This window comes from Rhipicephalus microplus, chromosome X (assembly GCF_043290135.1).
Source record: "Rhipicephalus microplus isolate Deutch F79 chromosome X, USDA_Rmic, whole genome shotgun sequence".
Taxonomy (NCBI): domain Eukaryota; kingdom Metazoa; phylum Arthropoda; class Arachnida; order Ixodida; family Ixodidae; genus Rhipicephalus; species Rhipicephalus microplus.
This window is the reverse complement of record NC_134710.1, coordinates 368,096,836-368,114,397: the sequence shown is the minus strand read 5'-3', so window position 1 is coordinate 368,114,397 and position 17,562 is coordinate 368,096,836. Positions and strand designations below refer to the sequence as shown.

The 17,562-nt window shown below is 43.6% G+C and overlaps 1 protein-coding gene across 3 annotated transcripts in view; it reads right to left on the bottom strand.

Annotated features, from left to right (window-relative positions):
* LOC119161093 (presequence protease, mitochondrial) overlaps positions 1 to 17,562 on the bottom strand; it is a 271,037-nt gene that overhangs the window by 37,145 nt on the left and 216,330 nt on the right. For all 3 annotated transcript variants that reach the window (XM_075879940.1, XM_075879942.1, XM_075879941.1), the window contains exons 23-25: positions 17,045 to 17,098; positions 9,897 to 9,968; positions 9,672 to 9,786 (exon numbers count right to left, since the gene is read on the bottom strand). In XM_075879940.1, the coding sequence (XP_075736055.1) occupies positions 9,672 to 9,786; positions 9,897 to 9,968; positions 17,045 to 17,098 (241 nt within the window). The remainder of the gene's footprint in view (positions 1 to 9,671; positions 9,787 to 9,896; positions 9,969 to 17,044; positions 17,099 to 17,562) is intronic.

Genomic DNA, 17,562 nt, shown 5'->3' with positions numbered 1-17,562 from the left:
GTGTCCTATCCTGAGTCTCGTTAGTATCACCTCTGTATAACGCGATTTCGATACGGGCGGCCAATGACCAAGGTGTGGCTTAATAACGTGTAGTTTGTTTTGTGTGTGTGTATCCCACTTGCTCTGCCAGTATACTCTGAGGTTTCGTTTGAGGGATGGTTTAAGATCGAGGGCCGGGATTGATATTGGTGTAGGGGCAGTGCTTTTGTGCACGAATGCAGCGAGCTGATCCGCCCTCACGTTGCCTTGAATCTCACGGTGCCCTGGCACCCAGCACACTACAACATGTTGTTTGAGTGTGTAAAGTGTGCATAAAATAGAGTAAAGTGAGACAAGGACTGGTTTTTTTTGTTTTTTAAGACTGTGCAGAGCCGTTACCACACTTAGGGAGTCTGTATAAATTACTGATTTTTGTATTTGTAATTGTTTGATGTGTTTAGCTGCCACAAGTATCGCGTACGCTTCCGCTGTGAAGATACTTGTGCGTGGATGTAGTGGACCAGCATCCGAAAAGGATGGGCCTACAGCAGCGTAGGACACAGAGGAGTTAGTCTTGGAGGCATCTGTGAAGAACTCAGGACATGTGTATTTGTGTTGAAGTTCCAAAAAGTATGTTCGGATATGGGCAACAGGTGCATGTTTTGTAACTTCTAGGAAAGACACATCGCAGTCTATAGTCTGCCATTGCCACGGTGGCGGATATGCTACAGGAGCCATTAAACTGTGTTCTAGTGAGATTCCAGTTTCCTCAGCTAGACTCTTCAGGCGAATAGAGAAGGGCTGCCTCATCGAAGGCCTGTTTTGAAACAAAGTTGAGCTCGACAAATCATTAATAGTAGAGTATGAGGGGTGCTTCTTGTCTGCTTTCACCTTAAGGTAATAAACAAAGGACATGTATGTTCTCTGCAGATGAAGCGACCACTCATTTGACTCAACATAAAGGCTTTCTACGGGGCTGGTGCGAAAAGCACCCGTAGAAAGGCGGATGCCCAAATGGTGCACGGGGTCCAGCATCTTCAAAGCACTTTGAGTCGCAGACTGATAAACAACAGCCCCAAAATCTAAGCGGGTGCGAATGAGGCTTCTATATAGGTTCATGAGACATTGCCTGTCACTACCCCACCTAGTACGTGACAACACTTTTAAAACATTCATGGCTTTTAAACATTTTGTTTTTAGATACTTGATGTGCGGTACGAAGGTCAACTTGTTGTCCAAGATTAATCCTAGGAATTTATGCTCCGTATTAACAGACAGACGCTGACCGTTCAGTTCAATGTCGGGTTCTGAGTGCATGCCTCTCTTTCTGGAGAACAGGACACACGTGCTTTTTTGTGGGTTCAGTCGGAATCCGTTTTCCTCTGCCCATTTTGAGAGCTTGTTTAAACCTAACTGAACCTGCCGCTCACACATTGCCAGATTGCAAGACCTAAAGCCAAGCTGGACGTCATCCACATATGTACAATAAAACATATTGCGAGGGATGGTCAAGCGCAAGGAATTCATTTTTATGAGAAAAAGTGTGCAGCTAAGTACACCACCTTGTGGAACGCCTGTTTCCTGGACAAATGTTTGAGAATGAACCGTGCCCACTCGGACACGGAATGTCCGGTTTGACAGGTAACTTTTGATTATATAAAACATTCTTCCGCGCACGCCAAGGTTGGATAGGTCTCTTAGAATTCCAAAACGCCATGTTGTATCATAAGCCTTTTCGATATCGAGGAACACGGAGAGAAAATACTGTTTATGGACGAAGGCGTCTCTGATCTGTGCCTCGATACGAACAAGGTGGTCTGTCGTGGATCTACTCTCTCGAAACCCGCACTGAAATGGGTCGAGCAAATTGTTTGTTTCAAGAAAGTGTACAAGTCGGCAGTTTATCATTTTTTCGAAGACTTTGCACAAGCAGCTTGTAAGTGCAATAGGCCTATAACTCGAAGCTAAAGAAGGGTCCCTGCCCTCTTTCAAAATGGGAATAACAATAGCCTCTTTCCAGGAGGTAGGAATAGTGCCAGAAGACCAAATAGCATTGTACAAACAAAGTAAGGTTTTTCGGGTTTCGTTTGGTAGGTTCTTTAACATTTCATACATCACACGGTCAGAACCTGGGGCAGAAGTACTGCAGGAGTTCAGAGATGTTCGGAGCTCAGCAAGACTGAAAGCTTGGTTATATTCCTCGTATCTAGTGGATTTGTGTTCAAGTTTCTGCTTTTCTATTCTTGTTCTGTATTTTTGGAAAGTGTCAGTATAGTGGGACGAGCTGGATACCTGTTCGAAGTGTGCACCGAGGAAGTTTGCCTGATCTTCCAAGGTATCACCCTGAGTGTTTACGAGTGGAAGTGTGTGTACTTGTTTCCCTGCTATCCTACCGACCATGTTCCAGACTTTTGCCTCCTGTGTGTATGAATTAATCCCTGATAAAAACTTCTGCCAGCTTTCCCTTCTGGCCTGCCGACGCGTTCTCCTGCCTTGAGACTTTATTTTCTTGAAGGTTTCAAGATTTTCGGCTGTCGGCGAGTTCCGAAGCAGCCTCCAAGCTCTGTTTTGCTGTTTGCGCGCGTTTCGGCATTCAGAGTTCCACCATGGCACACGTCGTTTTCCAGGGTGTCCATTTGTTTGTGGGATGCATTTTGTTGCAGCATCGATCAAAAACGCTGTGAAGTAGTTCACCGCAACATCAATGTTCAAAGTACGGATGTCATTCCAACCTAGACTAGCAATAGTATAAAACTGTTCCCAGTCGGCTCTGTTTATGAGCCACTTGGGAACACGTGATGGACACTCAGTTACTGTCGTGCTCAAAACTACGGGGAAGTGGTCACTTCCGTACGGATTACTGACAACTTTCCACTGGAGTAGAGGCACAAGAGATGGAGATACTATGCTCAGGTCTATAGAGGAGTAGGTGTTATTGGCGAGATTATAATAGGTTGGTTCTTTTCGGTTTAGGAGACACGCGCTCGACGAGAGAAGGAACTGTTCGATCAGTCGACCTCGCGCGTCATACCGAGAGTCTCCCCATAGCCTGCTATGCGCATTAAAGTCTCCAAGGAGAACATAAGGTTCCGGAAGTTCATCAATTAAAGAGTGTAAATCACGTTTTTGTAGCTGATAACTAGGAGGAATGTAAATCGTGCAGATTGTGATCAGTTTATCAAAAAGAACCGCTCGAACAGCCACTGCCTCAAGGGATGTTTGGAGTTGTAAGTGTGTGCATGCAATTTCTTGATTCACTATGATGGCAACACCTCCGGATGATGTCACGGCATCATCACGGTCCTTTCGAAAAATAACGTATTTGCGAAGAAAATTTGTGTGTTTTGAATTAAGGTGTGTTTCTTGTACACACAGCACTTTTGGTGAGTGTTCGTGTAGGAGTTCTTGGATGTCGTCAAGGTTTCTGAGAAGGCCCCTGACGTTCCATTGTATAATTTGAGTGTTCATGGTGAATGTAAAATAATGCTGTGTGTACGAAAAACAAGTGGCTGTTTAGACGGGGAGTTTGAGTTCACTTAACAGGGCCATCACCAGGCCCTGTTATTTGCTTTTTTGTTTTCTTGGCGCGCTCCAAGGAGCCACGCCGCTCTTTCGGCACCAAGGGTGCCGACGTATCCATTGCCTCCTCGGAGGCACTGGATGCCCGCACGTGCGGGCTGTTAGTTTGGATTTTGGGCCTCGCCTGGTGAGGGGAGGCCTTGAGACCCGAAGACTCTGGAGTCTCCGGTCTCTGTTTGAGAGTAGGCGGTGTAGCCTGGGCTACAGCCGCCTTGGGGGCAGGTGCCACAACCGCCGGCTCGGAATGCGCGGGCCGAAGGGGTGGCGAGGGCTGGTGCGGCGGTGCCCCCTGACGCGCCGCATCAGCGTATGTAGGTCCATAGAATGGAGCGACTCTTCGCCGTGCTTCCTTAAACGTAATGTTCTCCTTCACCTTCAATGTAATTATTTCTTTTTCTTTTTTCCAGTATGTGCAGGAGCGTGAATATGCGGCATGGTTTCCTTCGCAGTTCACACAGTGTGCCGGTTCTTTGCAGTTCTCGGACACGTGGCCTAGGACTCCACATTGTGCACAAGTCTGGCGACCACGACAGGTCTTAGAGCCATGGCCATACTTCTGGCATTGGAAGCAACGACGAGGATTTGGTATATACGGCCTGATAGATGTTTTCGTGTACCCTGTTTGAATGGAATCTGGTAGTTTACTGGATGCAAACGTGAGTATCAAGTGTTTCGTTGGGATTTCCTTATTATCTCTTCTGATGATAATTCTCTGTACATTATTGACATTTTGGCTCTTCCACCCTTCCAAAAGTTCAGTTTCGGTGAGCTCAAGTAAGTCTGCATCAGATACCACTCCGCGAGTGGTGTTCATGGATCGGTGTGGTGTTATGGTGATCGGTACGTCACCAAACGTTGAGAGGCTGTTTAGCTTTTCATATTGTGCTTTGTCCCGAATTTCTAGAAGAAGGTCTCCGCTCGCCATTTTGGTTACTTTGTATCCAGCCCCGAGAGTTTCCGTAAGACACCTGGCAACTACGAAAGGAGATACGGTCCTGGCTTGCTTTCCGGTTTTTTCACAGTGAATGACGTGGAAGTGGGGAAAAGTTTCTATTGGCTGGTTGAAGAGATTTATGTCGTCGGTGCGTACCCGCTTTAGGCCGGTACGATCAGATAGTAGAGGAAATGCGCCTTGCATGCCGGTCTTATTTTTGTTCAGCAGCGTTGGCGGCCACCCACCACGGAGCCCAACAAGGGGACGCTGCAAGTCTACAGGTGCTGAAAGCTTGCAGACGTCAGCCGTACAACACTGCCATAACCCAATGCGCCTAGACCAAGGTAGGCTATTTGCACAGGGTTAACCCTTGCCGCCAGGAAAATTGGAAGTATACAGAAGAGAGTAGAAGACAGGAAAGATGTAAAGTGAGAACAAAAGACGAAGATGTAGGGAGAGAGAGATAGGAAAAGGCGACTGCCGATTTCCCCTGGGTGGGTCAGCCCAGGGGTGCCGTCTACGTGAAGCCGGGGCCAAAGGGGTGTGTTGCCTCTGCCGGGGGGCCTTAACGGTCCAATCACCCAGCGTCGGCTCAACCCCCAGGATCCCCTTTTCCCCGGACACGGCAAAGCCACGCACGGCTAGGCGTGGGAGGGAGTAGAAACTCCCCCGTTAGCTCGGGTCCGTGGTGTCGCTACACACCAAACGCCTACTTGCGCAGGCGCCCCTGCGGGGGGTCGCGCGACCAATGCTAGTCGGCTGTGTGAACCAACCTCAACCTGTGGATTTCAAAAATATGAAGGCTTCAGTGGTAGTAGGAAGTGCAAATGTGAAGGGCATTTAAGGGGGGACCCGGGTTTTAAAACGGTCAAAAATGATAAAAAAGTAATTTTTTGCAAAGCTTATTTTAGGGGCATTTGTACTTCTGAGCAACTACTCTCAAATTGCTAACGCTGTATTCGGTCGGGAAACACAATCAAATCAGCCTTCAATGCACCCCGGTCGCACTAAAATGACCTCAAAAGGACGAAATTTGTTCGCACTTCCCGCACGCTAAATGTGTGTTACAGCGTACCAAGTGCCGCCATCTTGGGCTTAATTTGAAGCCGTTTTCTTTATGCGCATTTTGCACCATTTCAAAATGATGTCGCTCAAGCAGAATAGTTGCCGTCACAGGTTTTCTGAAAGTCGTTTCGAGATAGCGGATTGGCTCCCACGTGGCGCGCCTTTCCGAGTCTCTCATTGTCCGTTTGTGTGAGTCTGCTTTTACGATCGTGCGTGTTTTTGGACGCACCGTGTTTTTGCTTTGCACTGGTACTTTCTTACTGCAATCGAGATGCTTGGATACTCTCGTCTGAAACCATCAACGCGACGAGCTTTTGGAAGCCGTAAAAAACGGCCTTGGAATAAGAAGGCGCCAGCTACAAGTGAGCCTACAACAGCTGAGTTGAAGTCCCAGCCGGACCCGTTGGATCTGCCGAAAACTTTAACGAGGCTGTCTACTGACGACGCCGTGGAACCAAGTTCGACGTGCGATACACTTCGGATTGATGCTGCATACTACTTAATGGCAGAGCAGGCGCACCAAGTTGAGAAATCGGCGCAAACTAGGACCGTTTTGTCGGGGAAGTCGGCTACCTAGCGAAAGTTCGACCTCTTTGGAGTCACCGCTTATAGCCTTCGCCATCCAATTTTCGGCAGCCCCTACACAGCCAACTAGCTCGAAGTTGACGCAAGCACTGATGACACTGTTATTGGTGAACAGCGACAGCATGACGTGAAGCTGAAATTGAGGCAGACATTATCGCGGGCAAGCAGAATGCTGTGCAAAAGAAAATAGCAGACATTTTTGGGCCAACATGTTGACCTCTGAGGTAGCACTGGCCACATCGATTTTTAAAAAAAAATAAACGACTCTTTCAAAGTCGCCTCAAAGAGGCATTTGCAAGATTGCAGCGAGAATTTTGTATTGTACTCCTGCCATGACACTCTCCGTCAGCAAAAAATACCAGTAAAAAAGGTCCATTTTTATATGCATTCGATTTTCCAGAAATTTTCACGATCCTTTGAGGGTCCGAGAAATCAGAACGTCCACTGTATATTCTACTGGCTCAGCAACTTATTACCTAGGGCAGCATGCTGCGTAACAGCTAGTCGTTCGAGCCTCATTCCTCATGGCTTTTCCAGAACCCATCAACAGTTTTATCATAGTGGGGTTCTGATAATGCTCTACACCAGTGGTTCTCAAATGGGGGTCCACGGACCCCCTAGGGTCTGCGAAGCCATTTCAATGATTTGCGAAACCCTCACCCGCATTTTTCCTTAAGCGTGAACATGCCACGTATTGATGAACTGTCCAAAATGAAGTGATGTGGCAAGTTTATTTCTTGTTTTTTTGGTAGCAATAAAAGGTAGGCTTATACGAATATTCGAATAATAATATTGAAACCCATAGTAGAGTATTACTTTCAATTAAAATTTATATTATTGAAAATTTCGAAGTATTCGCAATGAACGAATAGATGTATATTAATCCGCATGTAATGGCTTGTAAAGATGGTTTTGCTGCAGTGTCAGAGTGCTAAACCGTGAAAGCACCCATCCAAGAAAATCCGCTTCGCGGCGAAGGCCACCTGCCAAATTAACGGGCCCTGCAACACTTTTTGAGCATAGTCAGAAAACGCTCCCAATCGGTAGTCGAGGCTTCCGAGAACACGCGAGCCAAATATATGGCACAGCACACGACCTGCGATTCACAGTAAATTCTCAAACCCAGCTGAAAATTGCTCTCTTCTCTCGACAAATGACACCCCGAGCTCAAAAACTACTCGTCACAGCTATTGCATCAGCCATTGGCTGATTTAACATGGCGCGCTCGGTCGTCACTGGAGCCGCAGCGGGAGGCTACGTGTCCAGGCGTACGGGCGCGATCACACTGAAAAGCTGCGTATTCTAAGAAAAAAGAAAAATGAGATGCTCAAGGTCACGAGGTGCGTGTGACGTAGTTTCTTTCACCGCACCATTCCTCCCTGTTTAGCTTCCAGCTATTTCGTCGGGACGAAAAGAGAGAATAAATTGCAGCGTGCGACTAATTTTCGGAACTCCGCCGCTCGTACTAGACTGTTTCTGAAAATTTTGCGGCGGTAAATTTGAGAGGCAACAAGCTTCTTTACTGGCTCCATGGCTACTTGAAAAAGTGTTGCAGGGCCCCTTTAAATGAACATGTTACCCTCAAATCAATTCATCATTTTATTAAGCTTAAAAGCTTGTTAGGACAACTTATGTGCTCTAAGTATAATAAAATTTAAAATGTTACCTATCTTACAGGTTATCACTCTCATCCTACAGAAACTGATATCCCGCTACTACTCAAAGTTGTTTCGACTTCCTGTGAACGAAAAAAAAAAAAAAGACATTTGCATAGAGGCGTTATTTCAATATAAAAATATATTGTGCTAGTTAGTTAGGTCATGATAAATATGCCCATTTTTCTTTGTATGCCATATATACTATTCAAATTCGAAGCTAAAATTCACTATTCGCACAAGCCTAATAAAAGGCACCTGTTTCACTTTCCAGTTGAGTTAATTTTCCTACGTAGCCCCCCCCCCCCCCCTCCTCCATACACTCCGCTGCAAGGGGTCCTCCATCCCTTCCACCAGTCCCCAAGGCGTCCCCGACACATCCATGGCTGAGAACCACTGCTCTACACATTACAAAAACTTTTTAAAAATTATTCCTAGGGTGGAATAAGGGGCATTTTCTTTTGTTTTGCAGGGCAACAGATGGGAAACATGTGTATGAAATTTGTGGTTAAAGTTCCTTATAGAAACTTTCCAGTGCATGTCGAAACTTCAAATGCGATTTTCTCAGCTTCACACTTTTTGCCAACCTGACCAGCCTTACGGAACTTTTCATCATGTTTTGCAAAGTAACTTTTGAAAATTTTGTACCGTTGAACTCGTAAGAAACAGGACTGTGGAGTTATGCTATTTTTTTGTGGTTTAGAGGGACATATGAAATGTTATCATCAATAATTTGAGCTATTTAGCTTTCAAAATTGTGCAGCATCAATGCAAATGAGAATTTTTATATGATGATGTATCTCAGTGACAATATAAATAGCAAAGTTCCACATGGCAGGTTTTTGGCTATAGCTGCATCTTAAACATAACCTAAAAATATTGAGGGAAAGTGTCTTAACAATCGTTAACAAATGACATAATTAAACTTCATTTATGCTCTCACAATTTGATAACTAATTGGTGTACATTAAAACAAATTACATTTTCGAAAAGAGGAGAAATAAATACATATACACCACATAATTTCATTACAATATCTCCAATAATAAAAACTACGTTTCTCTACTTTCATGACAAAAAATAACAAGTTGTCGTTAAACTCAAAGTAGGTTAAAATAACTTTTAAAAAACACAAGACAGCAACGAAAAACTAAGAAGAGCTCATTGTCTAGAGTCCCCTGGAAATTGCCACCTGGCTGCTTGCCATTGCATTTTACAAGAGGAGTTCACCACCAAAGCAACATGCACAAATTAACCATGATTGAAAAGTGCTCATAATGAAAGATATTATTTTAAAAAGCCATCCTTGCCACACAGATGAGCTTTCACTTATGCGTTTAAAATGTGTTTTCCTCTAGATGCAATTTCGAGCAACTTCTTGAGTTTGGACGTCATTTTAGGTACTACTTCTGATGGCCAGATTAACATAAAATTTTTGCCACAGATTCCTTAACACGTGAAGAGTTCAAATGTCTCTCTAAAAGCATTATATCATTTATATTGTTATTATGAACTTAAAGTAAGCAATTAGTATGGGTAGAGAATTTACCACTTTTCATGTTACAAATGTTCTTATTCATTTAATTGAATTATACACACTTTCTTAATAGTTATTTACATTCTACAGTTAATTACTCATAATTATAGAAGTTTAATGACAGAAAGATCATCTAATGAAGAGCTATTTTTTACACATTGTCATAGTTCAAAACAAAAACTATGCAACTTACTATAAAATTAATTGGGCATTTCAAGTTAGCATAAAAACTTATGTAAAGAGCAAAAATCTTATTGCCTTAGGCAAGATATTAAATAAGCTGTTCCTTCGAATTGCATATCCCCTTAAGTTGCACAATGCCATCATGCGTGCTCACCTTTGCGAAGCAGGACAGCTTTGATTCTTCCAGATCCTCTTCAGTAAACACTCCTTTTGTGAGCCATGCAACTGAGTCGCAAAATACATCCAACGTTTTCTCCATGTTTGGGTCCCTTGGAAAAAAAAAGTGAGCCCTCTCTTTAGCAAATAGACAAGAACATGAATAGCCCAAACTAGAACCTCATAAAACTTAGTAAATAAAAGAAATAGCTTGCGAGACTACCTGTATGAATAAAAGCTGAGGCATCCACCAGGTCGAACAACCGCCCCCACTCCATAAGCACCACCTTTTTCTCTAAAAAAAACGAAGAATATGTTCTGTGAGCAGAGTAAGATATACACAATGACTCAGGATACAATGTCAATATTGAAAAAAAATAACCAGCAAAAGCAGCACTCGCAAAAATGGGTTCACTCAGTAAAGTCAGAATTGCTTTCATTGCAGTACTGGAGCCCCACATATGTCGCTATCCACTATTCCATTTACACCATTATCATTCCCTCATACACTGACACATTTAACCGTACCTGGTAAAAAATTATGCACAAAGATCTCGCCTCTCCTGGTATGCACAATCCAGTACAGCTCCCCTATGGTTACAACAAAGGAACTACTGTTAGCTGTTCTTACTTACACTAAACATTCCGGTCTCCTGGGGCACATCAAAGCAAACCATCTACCCTTTGCGCAGACACCCGAGCTGTCCCGCCAGCCGGGAAGGCTCCCCACCAATCCCACCGACAAACTTTGAAATTTCTCTAAAGATACCCATCGAAGATGAGAAAAGCCCCACAAGTTACTGAGCCACAAGCAAAGGGTCACCTCTCCACATCACACAAACCGGTAAATTCCCAACTGTATCGAAGTGCCTTCCATGTACGAAATGTTTCCACTCTCAAGGCCAGTGCTTTGGAGTTCAAACTATGACTAGATTACAAATATGTTTTCCTTTTTTTGCTATCACACTTAACAATGTGCACACAAAAAAGAGGGAGAGAGACTGCAAAATAAAGATTTTCCGCCTGATACACCTGCACAGCAAACTGAAGTTCAATATATAACAAATTTAAAAGGTTTATGAACCACCCCTCGTGCTAGATAAGAAAACAAATCCAGTGTATAGCAGACAGAGTCATGAACAGCTAAGCCAAATCTTGCAGTCGTGCAAGGCAAAGAGAGTTTACAAGCCAAGCAGGAAGTTGTCATTTTCTCAGGTGCCCTCTTTTCATAGAGAGACCTGTGCTCACTCTCTTGAGAGCTGCCGTGTGCCTTCACTTTCATGTCAAACAGCATACATACAAATGTATGCTGTTTGACATACAAATACAAATAGCCCACATAAAAATAGCATACAAATACAATAGCAAGCATACAAATAGCCCACATAAATTAAGAGCAGTGTTTGGATCAGATGTGCTTCTTGCCACAGGGTGCTGCCACATGCCAGTGCCACGCTAAATAATCTAACATTATAAAGTGATCCACATCTCACATGCAGCAATCATTACGAGAGAGCAATCGAGTTTCTTATGCACGCTGAAGGTCATGTGCGCCAATGTAACTTGTTTCATGCTTGCCATCCCTCTCTGCATAGCTTCTAGCATGCTCGTCAGGGCAAGAGTTAAAGCTCTTGACAAAACCCTGTAACTACGCTCATTCTAGATGACTTCGAGAAATTGATCTCGCAATGAATTTGTGGTAAAAGTTCGATACTGGGGTCATTCAATTACTACGTAGATAAGTGATTCAGGGCTTCTTTAATACTTGGCACCAACATCAAAAGAAGTGGCTTTTGGTGTTTTCGAGCAGAAAAAGTTTTCATTTCCAAAGGAAAGCATCGTCTGTAGCAAAACACACTGCTCACACACAAGGTAGCAAGATGTGCATTCATTATGACTGAAACAAATCTATGAATTTGAAAAAAAAAAAATATTTGCATCTATTAGTTACTACACAAAGCAATCATCTAATTTATTAAATAACAAAATAAAAACATTTCAAGCCCACTGAAGCTTTTTGAAACGCCATATTTGTGCCATAAGGTAACATTAGCACAGTTATTTCAATCACTGTTTCATATCCAAGTGATGCATATACTACAGCAAGTAGACTCTCAAGAAATGTAAATCTGTTAAACAGAGCTGCTGCTTAAATGGAACAACTGCATCTGATACGATTGGTATCCTACTGGTATTTTGCAGCCTTATTCATCCCTCAGTAAACAGAACTCCTGCTAAACAAAACAGGTTTTGCTGGTCCCTTCAGATTATGTTTAATGAGAGTCTGCTGTATATCACATGAGCCTTTAGAATGAAAAAAAATTACTTAAACACGAAAAACAAGTTGAAACATTACAGTGAGATAAATATACAGCCAATATTGCAGTGAAACTGAAGCTGGCCAAATAAATTTGTTCTAGTTGCACGAAAAAAATTAAAATTATATTTCAGAAAATACACAGTGTATATAATATACGAATTAGGAAGACATTAGCGAGGCAGTACCCGAGTTAGTATGACTGAGTAGAAGAATAACAAGGCAAGAACACTATTCCTCGCAGACATAGAACCAATAGTAACTTTATGTGAACTTCTTGCACTGAATTAGTCTAAAACGAGACTACAACTAGTGCAGGGCAGACAAAGGACAAGAAAGGGAACAACGACAGCGCTTGCTTTTCTTCCCTTACATGTGCTTTGTCCTCTCTGTGCTGGTTGCTGAAAATGAATTACACACTAGCTCAATCTCCAACAATAAACTACCATATGTCGTCATACATGACCGCAGTCCAGAAATGCAACAGCCAATATTCAATTTGGAGCAATTTTTGGAGCAGCAGATTATTACTCTTGAAGCACTAAAATCCAAATTTGGAGCTAGGTACGAGAAAACAAAAAAATTATCACAAAAGACCAAATTGGTAGCGTTATAAAAAAGAAGGCTTACATTTAGAAAAAAAAATTTATGCATAATACATTTGGCCCCCGTGGATTGTGCAGACTGAACAAGCACTGCTATATCAATAAAAATAGTGTTCCGAATCACCCCATTGAGCAAACAATGATGGAGTCCGCATTAGCATTTGCTGCGCCTGTTGAACCCTTTGACACATTCTGCGAATTCAGATGGGGCTCTACCAAGCTGACAAGATTGAAATTCGGGAGATTCGTCAAACCGAGAAGTAGGGGTGGCAAAAAAGAAAAAAAAAGTAGGACGCACAATTTAAATTACTTTTTTTATTTTAGGGTGACACAAATGCAAATTGCTGCTCCAAATAATTGCCAGTAACTTTTTTAGACATAAGTGATCATAGTAGTACTCCATTATACTGTGCATACATGCATGAGTAATTGAACAAAATTAGAATTGGCACCTTTCCCAGAAAAAAAAAAAAAACGGGCCGTCAGCAGGAAGGTCACGAAGATGAGGTTGTGTGGAAATAAACAAAGTCCATGTTAAATCTTGGACATGCGAAGACATTTATTGTACCCGCCTTCAACATCAATATAATATGTCTACGTACATAGAAACAAAGCACTGAGCGAATCAATTAGTCTCTGGTGGCAATCGCACAGATATCTCTGGTGGCAATCGCACAGATATCACGAGTCTCACAATGTTTGCACTCAAAACGAGCAAATTATTACGTATCCTGAACAAAATATTTGCCGCCGAGGTTTTCAGCCAAACTAAAAAATTGGGTGCTGAAATCTGTGGACACAACCTTCATTTCAGACAGAAACTTGCAGAAAATGATTAATTTAATGCGTTTTTCACAAACCACCGCACCTTGAACTAGTGTGCCTTCAACTTCCTTGAATGGGTGTGCCTGGAACAGGCGTGCAAATAATGCCATTCCGTCGCCCGTGTCTCTCAACACGTTGGCAAAATGAATTCTGGTGAAAGCAAAGCTGTCAACAGCCAGGACATACAGCTGTGGATGACGAAGCAGTGGCCAGAAATCTCTGCAAAGTTTTCTCCCATGGAGATCATCAATGCCTGGCAAGACATGAAGACGGACACAGTGGTCAACTGCTTCCACAAGGCAGACTTTGAGACAGTGTAACTAGTGAAGACGATGACGACGACGACGAGAAAGAAAACTAGTGAAGACGACGACGACAAGCGCATAGAAGACTCGTTTGACGAGTTGTCGTCCCGCTCTCCGGCAGCAGTTCCACACAAAGTGTCTCTGTAGAAGCAGACTTTGTGGAAGCGGACTGCAATGTCCAGGCCGTTGCGAACCTGGCTGACAAGGATATAGTAGCTGTGGTCACAGAGACCCAGGATGCCTAGGCCGACAGCTCAAGTGATAAGGAGGATGGTCCGGACGAGGCGCTAACTACACACGCATACTTCGCCGCTGAAGTAGCGGCAGCGTTCGGCGTCATTTGCCGTTGTATCGGTGACATGGAGGGAACCGAACTATCGCACCTGGACAGCCTTGATAAAATCGAGACTAGCGTCTTCATCTTTATTTCAAAAATGAAGAAGCAGGCCAAGATAAGTGATTTTTTTCATGCAAATACATCATTCTGTTGCGGTTTATGTGCGGCATTAGTTGTCATTCTTGAATGCGCCTGTTGTAGATGATGATCCGCTACAGGTACGCTCTCAGGGCCTCTATTTTTTTATATCGAGTTTTCTTTATATCAAACTGATTCGCGATCCTTTTCGAATTCAATATATCCCTGTTCGACTGTACAGCTGAAGCTTGCACACCGTGTGTTTAAGCTTAATAGCTTTTATCTCTGTCCAAGAAAACCAAACTACTACATGTGCCCATCACATGAACAATGACACATACAGTCAAATCTTGATAATTCGAACTTGAAGGGGCCCAAAAATGTGTTCGAATTAAAAGAAGTTCAAATTAATGAAAGCTAAGTAAACGGAGGGCTCCCCATGCAGTGACGCATGTGCATTGAGCTAACACACGAGGGGCAAGTTTCAGAAGACTTAGATTTCACAAATCACACCAATACGTCATTAATCGAAGTAATCGTTGATGCACGTCTACACACGTTTGCCTTGAAGCAAGTCAATCAATTTCGCATGCAGCTTGCAAAGCATGTCTACTTTGGCTTCAGCATTCTCCTAGCCAGAGAAGTTGCGTGTGGCAATGTCTAGCGCCACACTCTCTGAAGACAACGACAACGACTGCATCTTCGCTACTTCCCTCTGCGCCAAAGCTACAGCCTGGCCAGCACGTGACGAGAAAGGAGGAGCGTCTCCACGCAGAGATACCGTAATTACTCGAATCTAACGCGCACCTTTCTTCCGATTAAGCGAGTTAATAAATAGCATGCACGTTAGAATCGAGTAAAAAAAAAAATGAATACGGTCATTCTATTACCATCGGCATTTCCGAAATGGCCGCCCCCTACGTGCGTCGGCATGGTGCGTCGGCCATTTCTGCCTATGTGTTTCCCATGTGCGGCACTTCGTACGCGTGCTGAGGAGTTCGTCATCTTGTAGTGCATTAGCATCGACAGCATGCAAGGGCCGACTCTAAAAACTCGAGTGCACCACGATGCCGCTTTTAAAAGAAAAGTCATCGTGTGTGCAGAAACGGACGAAAATCGGGCCGCAAAGCGGTCGTTCGGAGTTCCGGAAACGTGCGTGCGGGACTGGCGGAAACAAAAGCAGAAAATTGCCGACAGCAAAGCTTCACGCAAAGGCTTCAGTAGACCACAGCAGGGTCGGTTTCCGCAAGTTGAAGAGCTGCTTGGCGAGTATGTGCTTGAGCAGCGAGCGGCACAGTGGCCCGTGACAACAGAACTGCTCCAAGTGCGAACTATGCAATTAGCCTTATAAAAAGGTCTAACGCGGAGCCAGTTCAAAGCGAGCAGGTGCTGTCTAACTAACTTTATGAAGAGGAAAGGCTTTTCCTACCGAAGGTGAACGGGCATATGCGAAAAGTTTTGCGGAGGAGTACGATGAAAAGCTTCACAGTTTTCAGAGGTTCGTCCTAAACTTGCGGCACAACAACGGCTACTTGCTTGGGCAAATCGGGAATGCCGATTAGACGCCTCTTTACTTCGATATGCCTGGCACCACAACCGTCGAGAAGAAGGGGGCGAAGGAAGTTCGCGTGCCGACATCGGTCTACGGTAAAACTACAGTGACGGCAATGCTCTGTTACACGTCAGATGGGCACAAGCTTTCCCCGTACCTCTTATTTAAATGGAAGACACTCTCGAAAGGAGTTGTTTTTTCGAGTGGTGTGATCGTGAGGGCCAGCAAGAAAAATGGGTGCGCGTTGCAATTGATGTCTTTTTTTTTTTTTTTTCGTCGTGGAAATCGGGTGCGCGTTTCAATCGAGGGCGCGGTAGAATCGAGTAAATACTGTAAGCAGATCAGCATTTGAGAGAAAACCAACACTCCACGGCAGCTGTATTTTTTTTTTTTATTTGCTCTCTTCGTGCGCTTTGTTGAAAGAAGAAGGGTTACGTGGTAGGGCCGGGAAAGGGGGAAGCATGGCGCTGGTATGCCAGAGAGAGCCACACTCCGAGAGAGCTTTCTTTCTCTTTTTTTTTTTTTCTATATTTCTCTTTGCACACGGCGTTGGAAGGAGAAGGGTCTTTACGCGGCAGGGGTGGAAAAGGGAGAAGCGTGGCACAGGCGCGTCACAGATCGGCATTGGAGAGAGAGCAAACATTCCACTACAGCTTTTTCTTTCCTTTTCCTTTCCTTCGACACAGCGTTGAGGTGTCGGAGATGCCACCGCGAGATCGGGAAGGGTGCTAAAAGCATTTTTGGAGCGCAGGTATGTTCGAATTAACTGTCGCAAGTGCTTGCGCGTTTGAATTACCGGGCATTTTCGCCCATTGGAATACACGTAGCTTTGACGGGACCTCATCGTGAGTTCGAATGAACCAGAAGTTCGAATTAAGTGTGTTCAAATTAATGAGATTCGACTGTATAAAGGTTTGGTTTTTTGTTTTGAAATGGCCATTGCAATTTATTGTCAGGCATTCAAGAGCTCATATACATCAGCCAACTTGCACACTGCAGTGTTCCTACCAACTCCAGTCCTCCCTCGTAATCACCAAAAAGCTGAGTATGCTAGCACCACAACAGGCACTATACTACTGCCACACAGAGCCGCCACCCCCTGTAAGTACATGCCATCAGCAGCAGGGAGATATAATGACTTTAAACTGGCTGGGCCACATTGAGCCTGGATTTTCTGTTTCAAAAGTATTAAAATTGAACCTAAAGTGTGCAAATAGTGGTCAAGCTATTCATGAGCCTTGGCACACTCGTGGTGCAACAAACGTGAAAAGCAGGTGTTTGGCACACTGATATGTATAAGGATTTACTTAGTTCAATTATACTATAATGCCAGTGACAAAGTTGGCACTCACCTCACTTCCCGCAGAAGATACTTGAATGACAACAACTGAGATGCAATTTGAAGACTGTAAGAAAAGAAGAAGAAAAGAAAAAGACACTAAAATAGGGAACTCAAATACCACCTCAAGCTCAAATGAGAAAGCTTCCTTAAGAAATTGATCAGTTCATAAGACAGGCAACCAGACAAACTTTTTCTATAATGTTAGACAAACAATTGTCTTATAGTTCTCTATGTTCCCTATTAAAAATAAGAGCCTTCCTTTATACAAATGTTAAGGTAATTTGTATAAAAAGACACAGTGTCAAATCGGCCACTGAGCCTATCAGCCCCTAGTGCTTCCTTTTATGACATCAGTGGTGATTTTAAAGTAGGCATGCAATAGAATACAAGCATTGACAGCAATATTTTTGGACAATGTGTTGAACAAACACTGTACATCACCGCCATACCAAATACCTTTTTCTGGCATAAATATCAGAAAAACATATTATCCCACACCTCGACCAAATCTTTCATAGAACAAAGGTC